At 40.0% G+C, this 15,217-nt stretch overlaps 1 protein-coding gene across 1 annotated transcript in view; it reads right to left on the bottom strand.

Annotated features, from left to right (window-relative positions):
• Nucleotides 1-6: 6 nt before the first annotated feature.
• Nucleotides 7-15,217, bottom strand: part of LOC118425649 (calpain-10-like) — a 110,925-nt gene continuing 95,714 nt past the window's right edge. The window contains exons 7-15 of the mRNA XM_035834626.1: nt 9,715-9,798; nt 8,856-8,932; nt 6,996-7,111; nt 6,404-6,520; nt 5,684-5,817; nt 5,012-5,223; nt 3,143-3,312; nt 2,287-2,384; nt 7-493 (exon numbers count right to left, since the gene is read on the bottom strand). Of these exons, the coding sequence (XP_035690519.1) occupies nt 302-493; nt 2,287-2,384; nt 3,143-3,312; nt 5,012-5,223; nt 5,684-5,817; nt 6,404-6,520; nt 6,996-7,111; nt 8,856-8,932; nt 9,715-9,798 (1,200 nt within the window). The 3' untranslated portion in view covers nt 7-301. The remainder of the gene's footprint in view (nt 494-2,286; nt 2,385-3,142; nt 3,313-5,011; nt 5,224-5,683; nt 5,818-6,403; nt 6,521-6,995; nt 7,112-8,855; nt 8,933-9,714; nt 9,799-15,217) is intronic.

The following is a 15,217-nucleotide window of genomic DNA, read 5'->3' as shown; positions in this document are numbered from 1 at the left end:
ACCCCTAATTGCAACATTCTTTCTAATAAATTATTATATCATAGTATTACCCGTAAATACATAACTTTATAACATCATCAACTCAGGGTGTAATTTCACTGGTAAAAGGGGAACCCATCCCTTGACTGTCCCCAGTTCACTCTGTTGCAAGCTAGTCTTGGTCTTGAAGGGCTTAGGTACATGTACTTTCATAAGACTACCTTTGCTTGGTCGCCCTCTTGAAACTGTCCCATTAACATTTTCTATTGATCCTTTCATTCAACAACGATAATAATGTTTCTAGGCTATTACATAGCAGCAATCAATCAAAGGCAACGGAAAGGACGAATTTCCCCTCACAGTTTGGCTGGTGAGTGGAAGGCACGACGACATAGCACCCAGCTGGTAGGACCAACTGTTTGGACACCCTGGTCAGATACTGGTGAGGAACGCAGTTCCCAACATCTGCCTTCTTGAAGAACTCCCTGTCGGTGATTCTTTCACACTTGTCAACCTACAAACACAAAGATAGTGGACTCAGTGCCTCAGCGCTACAGGAAAGCAAAAATATTTGCTCCAATTGAGTCATGCAAAAATAACGATACGCACTCCAAATATCTCTCATCTCATATCTGTCTCTTAGTCTAATTATTTGACTGTTAGGAAACCACAAAGTACCCGGAAAATAGTTTTCTCCACCTTTCTTGGTTTTCTGTTTTTCTTAGCGTTTTGCTTAGTGTCAAGCCTGTCTGTTCTCTGATATCATCCTCCCATCTTTTCCTTAGGCCACAGGAAGTAAATTTTATGGATGACATCTCTGCAGACGGCAAAAATAGTGAGATAGGGCAAAAAAAAACAAGATGGCTAGATTTTCCAAATCCATGTATATGCACTAAGGCCATGTTGATTTGATTATAAGGATGACATCCGCGCTCGCACCAATTTTCGTCCATTTCCAAAAAAAAAAAGAAGTTTTCGACCACACAATAAATTGTGCAAAGCAGCTGTAAAATGAGCACAAATACTCCGTAGATTGAAAAAAAAGTATCAGAAAACAGATAACTAATGCCATAGAATGCCAAAATGAATCTAAAGTCAAAGAATAAGATGTAAAAGGGCAGAAAAAAAAAAAATCTATTGTTGGTTGGGGGAGGTACCAGTACAGAAAATTCAGGTCCAGGCGATCATTTCCAGGTCCGGACATGAGCCTGGACCTGATTGTCTGTGGAAACTTGAGAACTGGCAATACTCAAAACAATGGTAATTGGTCAATTTTGCTACAAAGGAATCTGTTTGGTGGATTATTGGACTCCCACTGCATTTTAAAATCCCATCTCCATGTGATAAAGGCTAACTGTCTCTGTACCTTTGACTGTAGAAACTTGGTGCTATAAACTCCACTTGACTTCCTCTTGTTGTCTTCTTGGCCCCCCGGTTAGACCCCAAATGGCTGCCGACATAATGTTTCCATTTTGTAATTGGCGAAACCTGTTCCTCTGTTGTTGTTTTTCAGGTCTGTTTTTTTCGGATCGGTCCAAGAAGAAAAAAATGTTTTGCACCCGTATGATGTACTGGTCCCTACACCTAACTGTTGGTATACCATACTATGTGTGTTTAGTCCTATGTTCAACCTTCCTGGCCACTTTGATTTCATGCTGAAGGCAACTTGTTTTTTTTGGCCAAACTTTTTTTTTATTCGCTCGCTCGCATCAGTTTTGGAGTTCCCGGAGGATATCATCCATATAATCAAATCAACATGGCCTAAACGTAAAAAAATAAGAATTGAAGCGACGGAACATGGTATCACAGTCGACAAGGCATTCATTTCTGTATTCATGACGTGAACTAGTGTAGTAAAGGTGACACTAGTGTGGTATATTGGTATCACTTACCAACATGGCAACAAGACTCATGTGTGAAGTCACTAAATTACTCACTAAATTTTTAGTTTCACTTCTATAACTACAGTCATGGCTACCTGGCTAGTGTCACTCCTACAAGTACAAACATTAGCCTATATATATAACGCAACATATTTGCCCATTTTGGTACTTTCTCGTCATGTTGACCATCTCCGAAGAAAAAAAATCTTGTTTCTTAAAAATCAGGCGAAAATTAATTAATGCACGCGCTGATGTCATCCATAAAATTTAATTGCTGTGGCCTTACCTACCTTTTTTCCCTCCCTGGACAGTTCCTTGCATTCTAGTTTTAGCTAGTCCTGATGACTGTTACACATAGCTGCACCAAATATTTGATGATGATTTACAAAACACAGAACATTAAATTCTATGGTCATGATCTTACCTTGTAGACATGAAAAGCAGCAGCATGGCACATATAAGGTAACTTTGGCTGTTTCTCCTGTAGCAGTGTGATTGTTACAGTTTTGACGTTTTCATCTCCTGTAATTGGGGAAAAACAACAAATTTTAATCTCTACCTACATTGTACAATTCTATATTCAACTTAATTAAGTGAAAGTCAAGATATCAATGTCTTTTAGATAAGGAAATTGGTACATTGATGTTCAATTTTTCAAATTAGCATTTTATAACACATCGGGTACCTACTGGCTGCAAATACACCCAATATCATAATATTATAGAAATCTTTATTGACACGACAAAAGTATATAATTATTATATCATAACAAATCACAGGGGAAAATCAATGAATAGGACCTGTCCTTAGTGCTGAAGTTCAAAAGTAACACGGACATAATAAAACATTTGAAAGCATGTATTTAAAAGAATATTAAGCAGCGTTTAACCAGTGAAGCTTAATAACTAATGACAGAGAAAACAGATGCTATGTTCAGTATTTACAGGTTCATTGCAGAGGAGAAATTCCCCTAGCTCTTTTGACAAGCACAATGAACAGTGGACCAATGCTAGCTTAACGTCCTGTCCTAAGGACTCCACCACTTCCCAGTAGTATTCATGTCAAGTGAGCAACAACAGCTGGGAAACAAACTCACAGCTTCTTGGTACAAAGACAGGGTCTCAAACCACTGGACTATGCATGCTACAACTAAATAAGAACAGTTAATAGGTACTGTCCTCGGTGCTGAATTCCAAAGAAATTCAAGCTATGATACAAGGCATAACATATCATTCTACAGTAACTACTTGAAAGAATATTGAGAAGTTTTCATTAACAACCTGTGGGTACACAGAAGAAGTACTGTGGGTTGGTGTAGAAGTATTTGTAGTTCCTGCAGCCCCCAGCATTCACACCTGCCTCCCACTGGCCATGGAAGGTTAGGGCGTGTCCTGGTGGGCGGGGCAGACCTGGGGCATGGCTGTTACCTAGCAACATGGATGGACGTTCCCTAAAGGGTACAAATGCACAGATATGGATGAATTGTTTGATACAGCATAGTACTAAAATTGATAGTTTCTGCTCTCCTTTCTGTAAATACCATCAGCAAATGCTGCAACAATATGAGGTAAATTTGAGATAAGAAGTTGTTCAGGACCAGTTTTCAGTACTAAGCATAGATGTACGAGGGGCATTCAATAAGTAATGTCCCTGACCCACTTCCAGTTGTCTGATCTAGATGAAATTTTGCATGTGTAATGAGTCATATCTCTATGGGTTATGTTGCAAAAAACAGCTCTGAACTAATTGTGGTTACTGATTTACTGGTGTTTGAACTGAGTCAGGTGTGAAATGGACCAGGTGTGAAATGGAGCAAGTTGAGTGTCGCGCAGTGATCCGGTTTTTGTATTTGAAAGGATGCACACCAAAGGGGACTTTTGATGAAATGAAAAAAACTTATGGTGATGATGCCCTATCATATGACCTTGTAAAACGCTGGCATCCTGAATTCAAACAAGGTCGGAAGTCTGTGGAAACAGCTCCAAGACCTGGTCGTCCCTCTTCTGCCATTGATGAGGCATCTGTCGGAGGACCAACCTGGGATGTCCTACAAGAACAGTGTCCAGAGCTACATCAAATGATGGGAGAAATGCAAAACTCTGGGTGGTTCCTATGAAGAGAAAGACTAATAACTGTGCCAAGTTTCATTAATCTCCTTCTATGGGAGATGGGTCAGGGACATTACTTATTGAATGCCCCTCGTACACAGCCTCCTTCACTCCTCTTGCAAAGAATTCCGGCTCTGAATCAAGGATTTTGACTTTTTCAAGAGAAACTGAGTGTCCTGGCGATTCAATGTGTATATGTTTGGAGACGGGGGGCAACATAGGTTATCTGGCATTTACGACCCTCTGCTGCATGCAATCGTGTGTCCCTGACGTCACGCCCAGAAGCTACAGCAGACGGGTCCATTCCGTGAACAAGGCTAACAGAGTCGGCTGTAAATTTGGGGTAGGTCCCAATCAAGCTTGGTGTTGGTTACGTAAAGTTTAGTTTTTCCACAATGTCATTTACCAACACAGATGAACTTTCATGCTAAGAATCAATCAATCTGTCTTTGTTTAGCCTATCACTACAGGTCTGAAAATGTTTCTATCCCGCCTGTGATTTTGTAGCCCACGTTATTCATTTTCTTTGGGAAACCTTAACTTTTAACCTTACAAAATAAAATACAATTTGAAATTCATCAATTCATAAAGTCCATTTGTTTGACAAATGAGGTGAAATTTTTGTCTGTCCTAAAAAGTAAATTTTCGGTTATAGGGACAGTCCTGCACTACATTTTAGCACAGGGTTTTCCATCACTTCCCCATTCTTCTTAACCTCATTAGACTGAGGACTGCGAGCACGGTAGGTAAGACGTACACAAGACTGTAAGTTTTTGATCCACTCACACCGCACCAACGCACATGTGTGGGGGTTCTTAAACGTGCATGGGGTGTGGCTCTCTCCATACACAGACCTCCATTTAACGTTCTACATGTATCCGAGGGATGGCCGTAGATCATTTTCACCTGAGTTAAGTGAGGAAATATGTGTAAAGTGCCTTTCCCAAGGGCACAAAATCGGTGACACGGCAGCCGGATTCGAACTCAAGACCTCTCGGTTCCAAGGCAAACGCGCTGCTGCTGTGTCACACCTTTGCTGACCTGAGTTCAAATGGCCACGATGAGAAAACTCTCAGCAGAAATCCCTTCCCGACGTCAGGTTGGAAAGTGTTGGGGATGATGATGTAGGCTCCAGGCTTCAGCAGGCAGGTCAGGGTCACTTCCCTGGCATGGGCATGGGGAGGGGTTGTCATGGCAACGGGTTCATCATTGATGAAGTCTGGAGCGGTCAGTCTTGTAGGCGTGTCTCCTGCCTAGAGAGACAGGGCAGTTAGAGAGCTTGTACTAGTAGCAGGCACTCGTCAGTCTTGTAACACCATGTAATACTGAATTCTACACAATGTACTTATTATTTGTTTTTATGCTTTGAGCATCTGAGTTCTGAGGCAAGTCTCTGCTTTTCTTCCCCCCAGTTTAAACCCTCCTTAACCTCCCTCTTCTGCTGCAACTATAGATCACTTGCAGTTACAAAATATTCTGCAAGAGGGTGCTTTTTATACAATAGATAATACGTTGAGCAGTATCATACTGTAAAAGGGGAAATGTTTTTGTTTGTGGTAGGTAAAAATTTATGTCAATGAGGTGGTTTCAAGTTGAAACTGCCATGCAGAAACTGAAATGTTTGCGATGGTCTCAAGTTGGCAATGAAGAAGTTACCATAAAAAAGACGAACAATAATGCACTGCAAACATCTCCCTTTTTACAGTAACTAACCTGCCAGACATGTATCCCCACTGCTTTTTCCTGTGACTTCCACGCTGGCTGGAGTCTGTTGGTCTGCTGCATCAGGGTCAGCAGTACAAAACACTCCTGGTCATCACAGTCACTTGCTCGGTTATCCGAAGAAGCTATAAAGAAAACATAACTGTATAAGACATTTAACATTTTCCTAATCTGACAGCTTTAAAAAAAATTTCTGCTTTTGAATTGATTAGTGTTAAAGTAGGGGTGGGATTCTTGTTGGACTGGTCCGGAAACATTGGACCTGAAAAAAGGAAGAGTACCCGATTTTGGACCAACTAGAAAATGAACACTCATTGTAATACCGACAGGGATTCACATATTTTTGGGCTTACAGGTCCAAGAAAATAACAAGCGTAAAGCAGAGGAGAGGTTTTTTTTGCAAGTTTCTAACTTGGTCTAAAAAAAGGCAGTTAGCATTGTTTTACATGAGTAAAGGATCTTAAAACGCCAGTGGATGTCGAATACTTCATGAAATAGAATCTTTTTAATTTGTAGCAAAAGAGACAATTGTTTCGCCTACCCACAAGTTCTCACAGATCATCAGGACTGGTCCAGCTTGACCTGAAATCTTTGTACGAATACCTACCCCTTAGGTGTTACTGTTCGGTAAAATGTGGCACTGCTGAACAAACAGTACCAAACAGAAGGGGAAAATTTTGAAAAAAAATTATTTTCTTACTACATGTATACCTTGTATGGTGAGCAGGTATTGGGGATTTGTGGGATAGGTCTCCAGGTTGTTACGGCAACCCCCGGCAGACACGCCCAACTCCCAGCATCCCTCCACGCTCTCCTCATGAATTTCCACTGTTTAAACACAAAGAGGACACATAAGCTAAGTTTACAGATGAGTTTTCGAGTTGACTATGACCACAATCCGCCAAGTACAACATGAATACTAGTGACTACTGAGACCACTGGGTACTGGTGGTACGGACACTACTAGGGGTACAGACTACAATAAGGTACAGACACTACAGAGACACTTCTTGGGGAATGGATGCTACTAGGGGTATGAACACTACTGGGAGTACAGACATTATTGGGGGTATGGACACTACTAGGGATACGGACACTACTGGGGGAATGGACACTACTGGGGGTACAGACAGTAGTGGGGGTGCTATACAGACTTTAAGGGGACATAGTATAATACTTAAGATGATACAGAATATCATATAGCTTTTTTACAAAACAGACTTTTCTTTTCATTCATGTGCTTTCAGAAAAGTTGAGCTGCGTGTCTGACTACTAAATGCTTAAAACACTTTCCGCAACTTACAGGTTTCATGGTTGTTGCCATGGCAACTGGTAGCGAGGTCAAAGAGCTGTAGGTCAGGAACAGGAGAGGCGATGGTGACCTCATGGAACTCCTGACAGAAGTCTGCAAATTTCATCCTGAAAAATATTGGTTGGTTAGACTATTGAAGATTGGATTAAAATCATTATGACATTGACAGATTATGACATTTTTTCTTTATCCTTAACTGGTTGTCCTGCTTTATATTGGACTTCATGGCAAGATTGGAGCTATATTTTTAGGAAAAGGTACAAACTTTCCCAAACTTTCAAGTATCCGAAGCACAGGCCTGTTGTTCCAGGCTATAGATTTTAGACTATAAAAGGAGACAATTTCTTTTCAAATTTATAAAATTTAGCCTTTGTTACAATATTAATGAATGTTTCTTGACATTGTTTACACACCAATCATAACAGTGAAACCCTTTTTTTGTTTGTCGAAATGTCAAAGGACAAGACAAAAGGTCATCAGTACCACATGTAAGCCCTTGGGTAAGTACAACACGTGGGCCCTAGGGTAAAACTATTGTAACGCCATTGTTATGTATTGCGAGAAAGGGTGAAACATACATCATCAGGGAGGACAAAACTTTTGCTAATCGGGTGAGTTACACAGTTGACAAAATTTGCTCTGTAAATTATATTTTGCCTTTGTTTGACCTTCAAAACTCCTGAACTATACTCTAACATAGCTTGAAACTCTTTACAATGCTCTCTGTTACACCCAACTTCAAATGCATGAACTGTAAAAAAATGTTGATTAGATTAGGCTCTGTTGAATGGAAGTTGAATGCACTTGCTTGCCATGGTATACATATCTACATTGTATATAGTATATGACAATTATGAAGGGTTCAGATTGTAAGGTCAGAGACCCTCAATTAGTCTTATCATTTATAATTTAACTCTGAATCTGTGCATAATTACCAGCAGTGTAATAATACCATAATTCCATGGGACTTTACATGAACATACACATTTACTCACTCAGAGATTACCTAAATGCCAAGTTACCATCAAAATGCTTTCTGTATTATAGATTGAAGGCTTTCTGCATTATGTGTAATGCAGAAAGCTTTTTGATAAGTATACTATATAAAATCGTAGACAGCAATGAACAACGTTTAAATGTTTGAAAGCAGGGACAAAGCTTGGGAGGGGGGCATAGCTGCAGTGAAATGGTTCAAACTAAGACATGATAATGTATAGGGCACAACAGGTTAATAATAGGATTGAGGCTCAAATAACAGCTTTTGTAAAACAAAATTGTTCAGCCGTCTGAAAGTCACGCAATGTGGTATCCCTTCTCTGTCTGAGCCTGCAATTCAGCATGCATTAAAACTGCCTGGTTTGAATTGGTAACTGGGGTTCAAATGCTGGGAATCCTGATCTTGGCTGGGGTTGCAGCCATCTTTTGGAAGGGACAAAAAGGGGGATCCCGTGTTTCCGGGGTGCTTATAATCATGTTAAAGTCAAGGGAAGGGCTATCAATCACTCCCTGTAAAAAATATACCCTGCATATTTCACTGCACTCAACAAATTTTGCAGACAAGAAACCTTTTTATGTTTTGTATGTTTTGTTGTCTTTTCAGTCACACTTTTACATATTGCATGATATCCCAATTATAAAGTGAAGGATTACATAAATCCAATTTAGATCTCAAAATACAATTAAGAGCGATATTACCATAAAGTGGAATGGGGCCTAAGTGAATTCCTTGCATTTTGTGGGATCACCACTTCTGTTGATGGAACACAATGTCCACCTTAAAAACACCTGTTTCTGAGAAATGCTGACTGCCCATGACATTTCTGTCATGTTGACAACACACCACTGTCTCACCTGGAGTATGTGGGTGTTTGTCCTCCCCAGGGGTTATGCAGACTCAGCCAGACATCTCCTTCTGATTCCCCAGTTCCCTGAACAATAAATGTTGCAAGCAGAATTAGTTATAACTATACACTGTGCTGGGTTTGTTGCCTCTACGAAATAACTTAGTGCAAGTGTAAACCTACTTTAAAATTGTTTTTGCTTTTTTCAGGCCTAGGGATGCAACACAAATGTTACCCGGTATGTAATTCTAGGACTGTTAGTATGAATGTGTAGGCCCTGGCCGAAGGACCAGCACCACATCCAGATGGTCCATCCTTTCACTCATTCATTCAAAAACAGTTACTGTATCGGAATCAAACTGATCTTCCACCATAGATCTAAAACAGTTTGTGAATACCTCTGGTTCAAACACAGTACCAGTAATATCTATAAGTTGACTGTGAGGTGCACATGAAATATTACAATACTTGTACCATGATTCAAGTCCACCAATTCCACTCCATAGACAGTCAAAAAATGAAACTTCATACTGTTGTCAACAGTGCTACCAAACCTCCACATAATCAAGAAAAGACATTTTAAATCTGCCCTGAAAAATTCTGGAAAACATGTTTTCGAGGGTCGAAATTGCGGTTGGACAGGTAACGCTAGTTCACCTTTATACGCAGGGTAACCTATATCCGTTGTTTTGAAAAACAGGGTATTCAGGGATATCACGTCCACGAACAGTAGTTTCAAATTGCAAAATTTAGTTATTGTCAAAAAAGTTGCATTTGATTTCCCTACATACCCGTAACAACAGATATAGGTTACCCCACGGATAAAGGTAAGCTAGCATTAAGAGAGGAGAGCCTGGGGCTGACGTTACCTGTTGTACTGACGTAATGTTGTAGGCATGTGGCTGGCACAGTTCGTCTTTATGTTGGCTGGGCCCCCTCACAGTCACAGGACGCTGCATAGACAAAACATTCAAATTTGGTTAGAAAGTGAAAGGACAGAACGTTAAATCAGTTAAAGACAACATGCATACAAAATATGCAAGAAATGCAAAGTTAAACAACAGCTTGTAGTTTCAATTTTCTGTAAAACTAGAGACATTAACTTCACAAAGCTGTTTCAATCATATTTACGAGGGGGAACTTTTTAATGGCATATAAATGTATTCTGCATTAGCAAAGCCTCACCCACATAATCAAGGTCACCAATACAATGTACAGTTGGTTAACCTGACAATGTTTTTCCCAGGTGTTGTTTTACACTGTACTGGGTGTACAATGGATAGTGAGTGTGAGTGTAGTGGGTGTGTAGACTTCGACGTGACAGAAACTTGTCTGACAGGATATTTGTCATTGTGAACTTGGGGAGTGGCTGTTAAATCACCTGAGTGTCCTGTTTTAGTCAGCAATGACTGTTTCAGGTTTTTCATAATTATCATACTGGAATACTTTTCATATCATACCTGAGCTGTGATAACATTCGATACAGGTGTTCCAGATCATAGACCAGGTGATATTTTGGGTTATCTATACTTGCCACACATGGGCTTGCATACTTAATGATATGAACACACTTCACATGACTTGTGTAGAATGCTCTGCTGTTAAAAATTTGAATCAAGAAAACATAGTTTTTGATATGTGGCATGCTTAAATTCTCTTTCCTTCTGATGGGATATATCTTCATGGGATATATTTTCATGGGATATATCTTCATGCATAGGTGATTATTTAACTTTTAATGTTACAGTACCTATTCAGTTCAAATTGACTGTCACCAGGTCAAAAGACAAAGAAAAGTGCTGTTTAGCATTAATTGTTAATCCAATGCTGGATTATGTGATTAAATTGAAACAATCTACAGTAATGATTCTTTGTGTGATGCCCTGAATGTTTGGTTATGTCATATAATAATAATAATAATGATATAAAAAATCACTATACAAGTTAACAACACTTGTAAAATAGTTTATAAACAGTGAAGGCAAGATGCGACTGAGTTTAAGAACTGGCCATTTGGCCAAAGAAGCCATTGAAAATTAAAACTTTGACTTTACTCTATGAAATGCTTTCCTTTATAGGGCAACGAAGAATACAGTGACCTCCACATATGCAACACAGTGACTTCCACATACGCAACACAGCAACATTTAGTACAATATGGGCAGTGACGGACAAGTAGGATGGAAACAGATCACTGTAGTGTTCTGTGTGCTGCTGGTGATACTGTTTGTTGGAGCTGGCATCTTCAAAGCACTCGAGGAAAACTTCTACGACACAGAAGCGCCACCAGAGAGAGTCCACAACGTGGAGGACATCGTGGCAGAGTTTGTAAAAAACTACAGCTACGCGACAAACCACGAGGTGCACGAACTGCTGAGAAGGGTAGACATCGCACGGCATGGATACAGTCTTAACGACAATGGTGAGAAATATTACATTTAAGCCTCTATTGCAGCCAGACATTTTTTCAATAGAACTGTAAGTTGCACAATACTATAACTGTGCAAATTTTTGCAGTGGTTTCATGTTTGTGGTTTTCACTTCTTCACTGCTTCAACCACTAACCTAAAGTTAAAATCAATGCAAGCACTTACATAACTATAATCATCTACCTACAGCAAAATTACTGTAAGTCCCGGCAAACTTAAATGAAGTACAGTCATGTACTGTTACAGTTTCTTATCGTAGGTGAAATGTTGACCAATTACTAGTATGTTCCACTATCATAATAATAATTACATTTTCAGAGTTATCAGAGAACACATCCCATACCTACCACCTCGACTACATGGAGTCTTGGTACTTCTGCATGACGATCGTCACCACCATTGGCTATGGGCACATGGGGCCTTTGACAGAAGCTGGAAAGGTAATGTCTTGACTTGACTTGACTAATCTCACTAATTTGCCTCTACCGCTTAAGCCCCGGTCACAAAGCGCGTACGATTTCTTGCGATGGTATATTCCGCATATCGTACGATGAGCGCAGTAAATCGCAGCAAAATCGTAAGCAAAATCAGCCATCGCAACGCATCGGATGGTGTTCAAAATTTTTCCAGCGTCGTACGATTTTTCACTTGAATGTGTCTCTTTTGAATAGCCGCCTGGCCGCTTTTGTGCTTCTTTAACCAACAAAATGTGGACTTAGCTGTTGAATACCTTCCTATAATATATTTAACTGTAAAAATAAATTAAAAGAGACCATGACAACAAGAGCATTACAAGAAAAGTTCAAATCAAGCGTAAGTACTGGTATGATTATCTCGGCCTGCTTGCCGGCTCTACGTGTCAGGCTCTTTCGAAGATCGTATCATGATATGCTATCAACAAAAAAATGCCATCATACAAAAATCATATCATAAGCATTATATATATAATTCCGACTCATAGAGCCTGCCTTTATGTTCGAGTTGTCCCCATGGTTATTATGATTATGGTAAACTGACCCAAGACCGACGAGAGCTGAGATTTGATCTAATTATAAACTCACGTGCATGAAGCGATCAAACAATTGTCTGCATCACTTGTGCGGGGCGCGCTGTTCTCTGGTTGCGACTTTGGCAGTTGCGACTGATATATTTTCCCTTTTCGTAAATGTCCACCATATCAGGGAAAACTGAAACCATCACAACATGCTAACAATTCATAAATCTATAACCTCATCAGTAGACAAAAATTGCCGTAATGAAGTCTGCTATGGGGGCAAATAAAATCTTACGACGATAGCGAAATTTTGAACATGTTCAAAATCCATTTCAGCTCTATTTTTCGCCATACGACACTCCCCGATTTACTATGATTCACTGCGATTGACGCAGGCACGCTCTTATGACCTCATCGTACGATGCACTACGCGCTTTGTGACCACGGCTTTATATACTTAAACCATTGCTTCCGATTCTCCCCCGACTTACGACGCACTGCGATTATCCTGCGCATCGGAAGGAATCGCAAGGAATCGTACGCGCTTTGTGACCGGGGCTTAATGGTCTATCTTTTCTCTAAAGAGTGCCTTCCACCGTCCTTTATCAGTTACTGTCTGCTGGTCCAGCCCCAGCTAAAGCCCATGTCGCTTGTTCTCTCTAGAGGGTCTGTCTTGGTGCATGAGCTATTCACAACTTCCTCATCAGAAGCCTTACTTTATTTTATGGAATCAATGTTGTCTGACTATTAGAATTTCCCAAAAAATTTGTCTGAATCTGAAAATCAAGACTAGTAAGTGATTAGCACAATCTTGTCCAAACCAACCAAAATATGGTGGTGATAATTTACAGGTTTTCTGCTGCGTCTATGCCCTAATTGGTATTCCAGTATGGATTGTCCTCCTTACTCTTGTTGGAGCCCAGCTGAATGATTCTAGCAGGTATGATGTTTGAATGTTGTTGTTGTCCTATTCCACCGCTATGTAGAGGTCTCAGGGTACTGTTAACAGCTTGGCACTTTCTAGTTGTCATGAACTCTTAGATGCCTAATATACTTAGTCTGGTATGTTGCACATTAGTGTTTTGATTCTGCTTCTGAACCCTCTTTCAATTGGCAAATCTTGCTGTAGTTCCAATGTATATTGCAAATGCTTTGTACATCTTTGCCACCATTGTACATTGCTGCCGTTGTTTTCCTGCGCGAGTGCGGACGTGATTGTAGCAGATAAGCTAACGCTCCAAAGACTTACATGATTATGATATTATTAGTCGTGTAATCAAAACCTGACTCTCTGTACCTATAGCAACAAGCGATGAAGCAGCCACCGTGAGTTTGAGCATGCAAAAAATACAGTACATGTCATATGAAATAAAAAATGGGTGGGCGATTGAAAGCATATTCTGCTACCTAACTTGTTTTTCCTTAAGCTTGACAGCGTCAAAAACTATGCAGAAGACTACCTGACTCATTTCTTTCCTGCACAGGTGGGTAGAGAAGCGCGTGCGGGAACTCCTGGTAAGAGTAACACATATTCAGAGGAAATTTCGAGCACCAGGACTCGCCATTTCACTGACCATCATGATGGCTGCCTTTTTCTTCCTTCCTGCACTCGTCTTTCATAAAGGTGACTCTTATACTTGGGCTTAGAGTCTATAATATGAGATATTAGATTGCAAACCTTGGACTTATAAAGAACTTACCATGGACCATAGTCCTCTTTTCACTCACAGTAATTATTAGTCCAAAGGTCTGAAAATGGTCTTACAAAATGGACTTACTCCCTTCATTGGACTTACTCTGTATAGTCCACCAAAACTAACACTACCGGTAACAGCCCTTAGACATGGACATTGCTGTTTTACCCAGTTCTCAGATACTTCCAGACACTTGCTATTCTTGATATTATATAAAGTTTATTGCAAATTCTTTCCCGCGGGCTAATTGCAGGTAACACGAGAGATTCAGACAAAGAAAAAAACAATCAAAGGTGTCTACTCTAGTCTAAAACTACATGCAGTCTAGTCTAAAACGTTTGATAATGCTTATCAAAAATGAAAGAACTTGACCTTGACTTGAAGGAAGACAATATTGTCTGAATCTTCATTTCCTTGATCACTGCAACAGTTGCATATCATTCTTGTTTTAACAAATTGATTATTTCAGAAATCTGTACTTTCTCTTCTAGTTGAGAGCTGGACATACCTTGAAGCAATGTACTTCTGTGTTATCACCCTGACCACAGTGGGGTTTGGGGACTTTGTTCCTGCTCTGCCGACTGAAGACATGAATACAGCTGCTAACATTGTCTACAAGGTACGATGTACACTGTAGTTCATGTTGTCTGAAAGTTTTAGATGGAAAATGTTGTCTACCACTTCAATCTGTGTTTGTAGCTACAGTGTACATTACACTACATCATAGCCAGTGATAGAATCTCTAGCTGTTAGGGCAGAATGGATCCCATGAGCTGATATCTTGTGACCATTTACATTTAAGTATAAGCTAGGAGATTAATTCAAAGTAAGAAGTATACTCAGTCTGATAGAAGCGCAGGATCCTTTATCATTATAAAAATCAATCCAACTATAGGAGCTTAGGATTTCCTGTAAATTGGAAACCAACTATGATAGCCTTCAACACCTGGTCATCAGGTAACAAGATGTCCTCGGTCTGACAGTAACTACAGTACTTTGCTACCAGGGACCCCCTAAATGTTGACAGTTTAGGTATTCCTGTCCGATCTCTCCTACCCCCAACTTTTTGAAAAGTTTTTTTTTTCTTATCTTTTTTTCTGGCCGACAAACCCAATTTTTTTCTGAAAAAATCCGAGAAACAACAAAGAAAATTGGTGTGGCCTGAAGGTTGGGCATTGTCACCGTTAAACATCGTATGTTTGAAATTTCCCCCCTCCCCCAGATTTCAGTGTTCCTGTGGATCACAGTGGGTCTG

Source organism: Branchiostoma floridae, chromosome 11 (assembly GCF_000003815.2).
Source record: "Branchiostoma floridae strain S238N-H82 chromosome 11, Bfl_VNyyK, whole genome shotgun sequence".
In the NCBI taxonomy this organism is placed as follows: domain Eukaryota; kingdom Metazoa; phylum Chordata; class Leptocardii; order Amphioxiformes; family Branchiostomatidae; genus Branchiostoma; species Branchiostoma floridae.
Note: the sequence above shows the minus strand (reverse complement) of the source record. Positions and strands in the feature narration are given on the sequence as shown.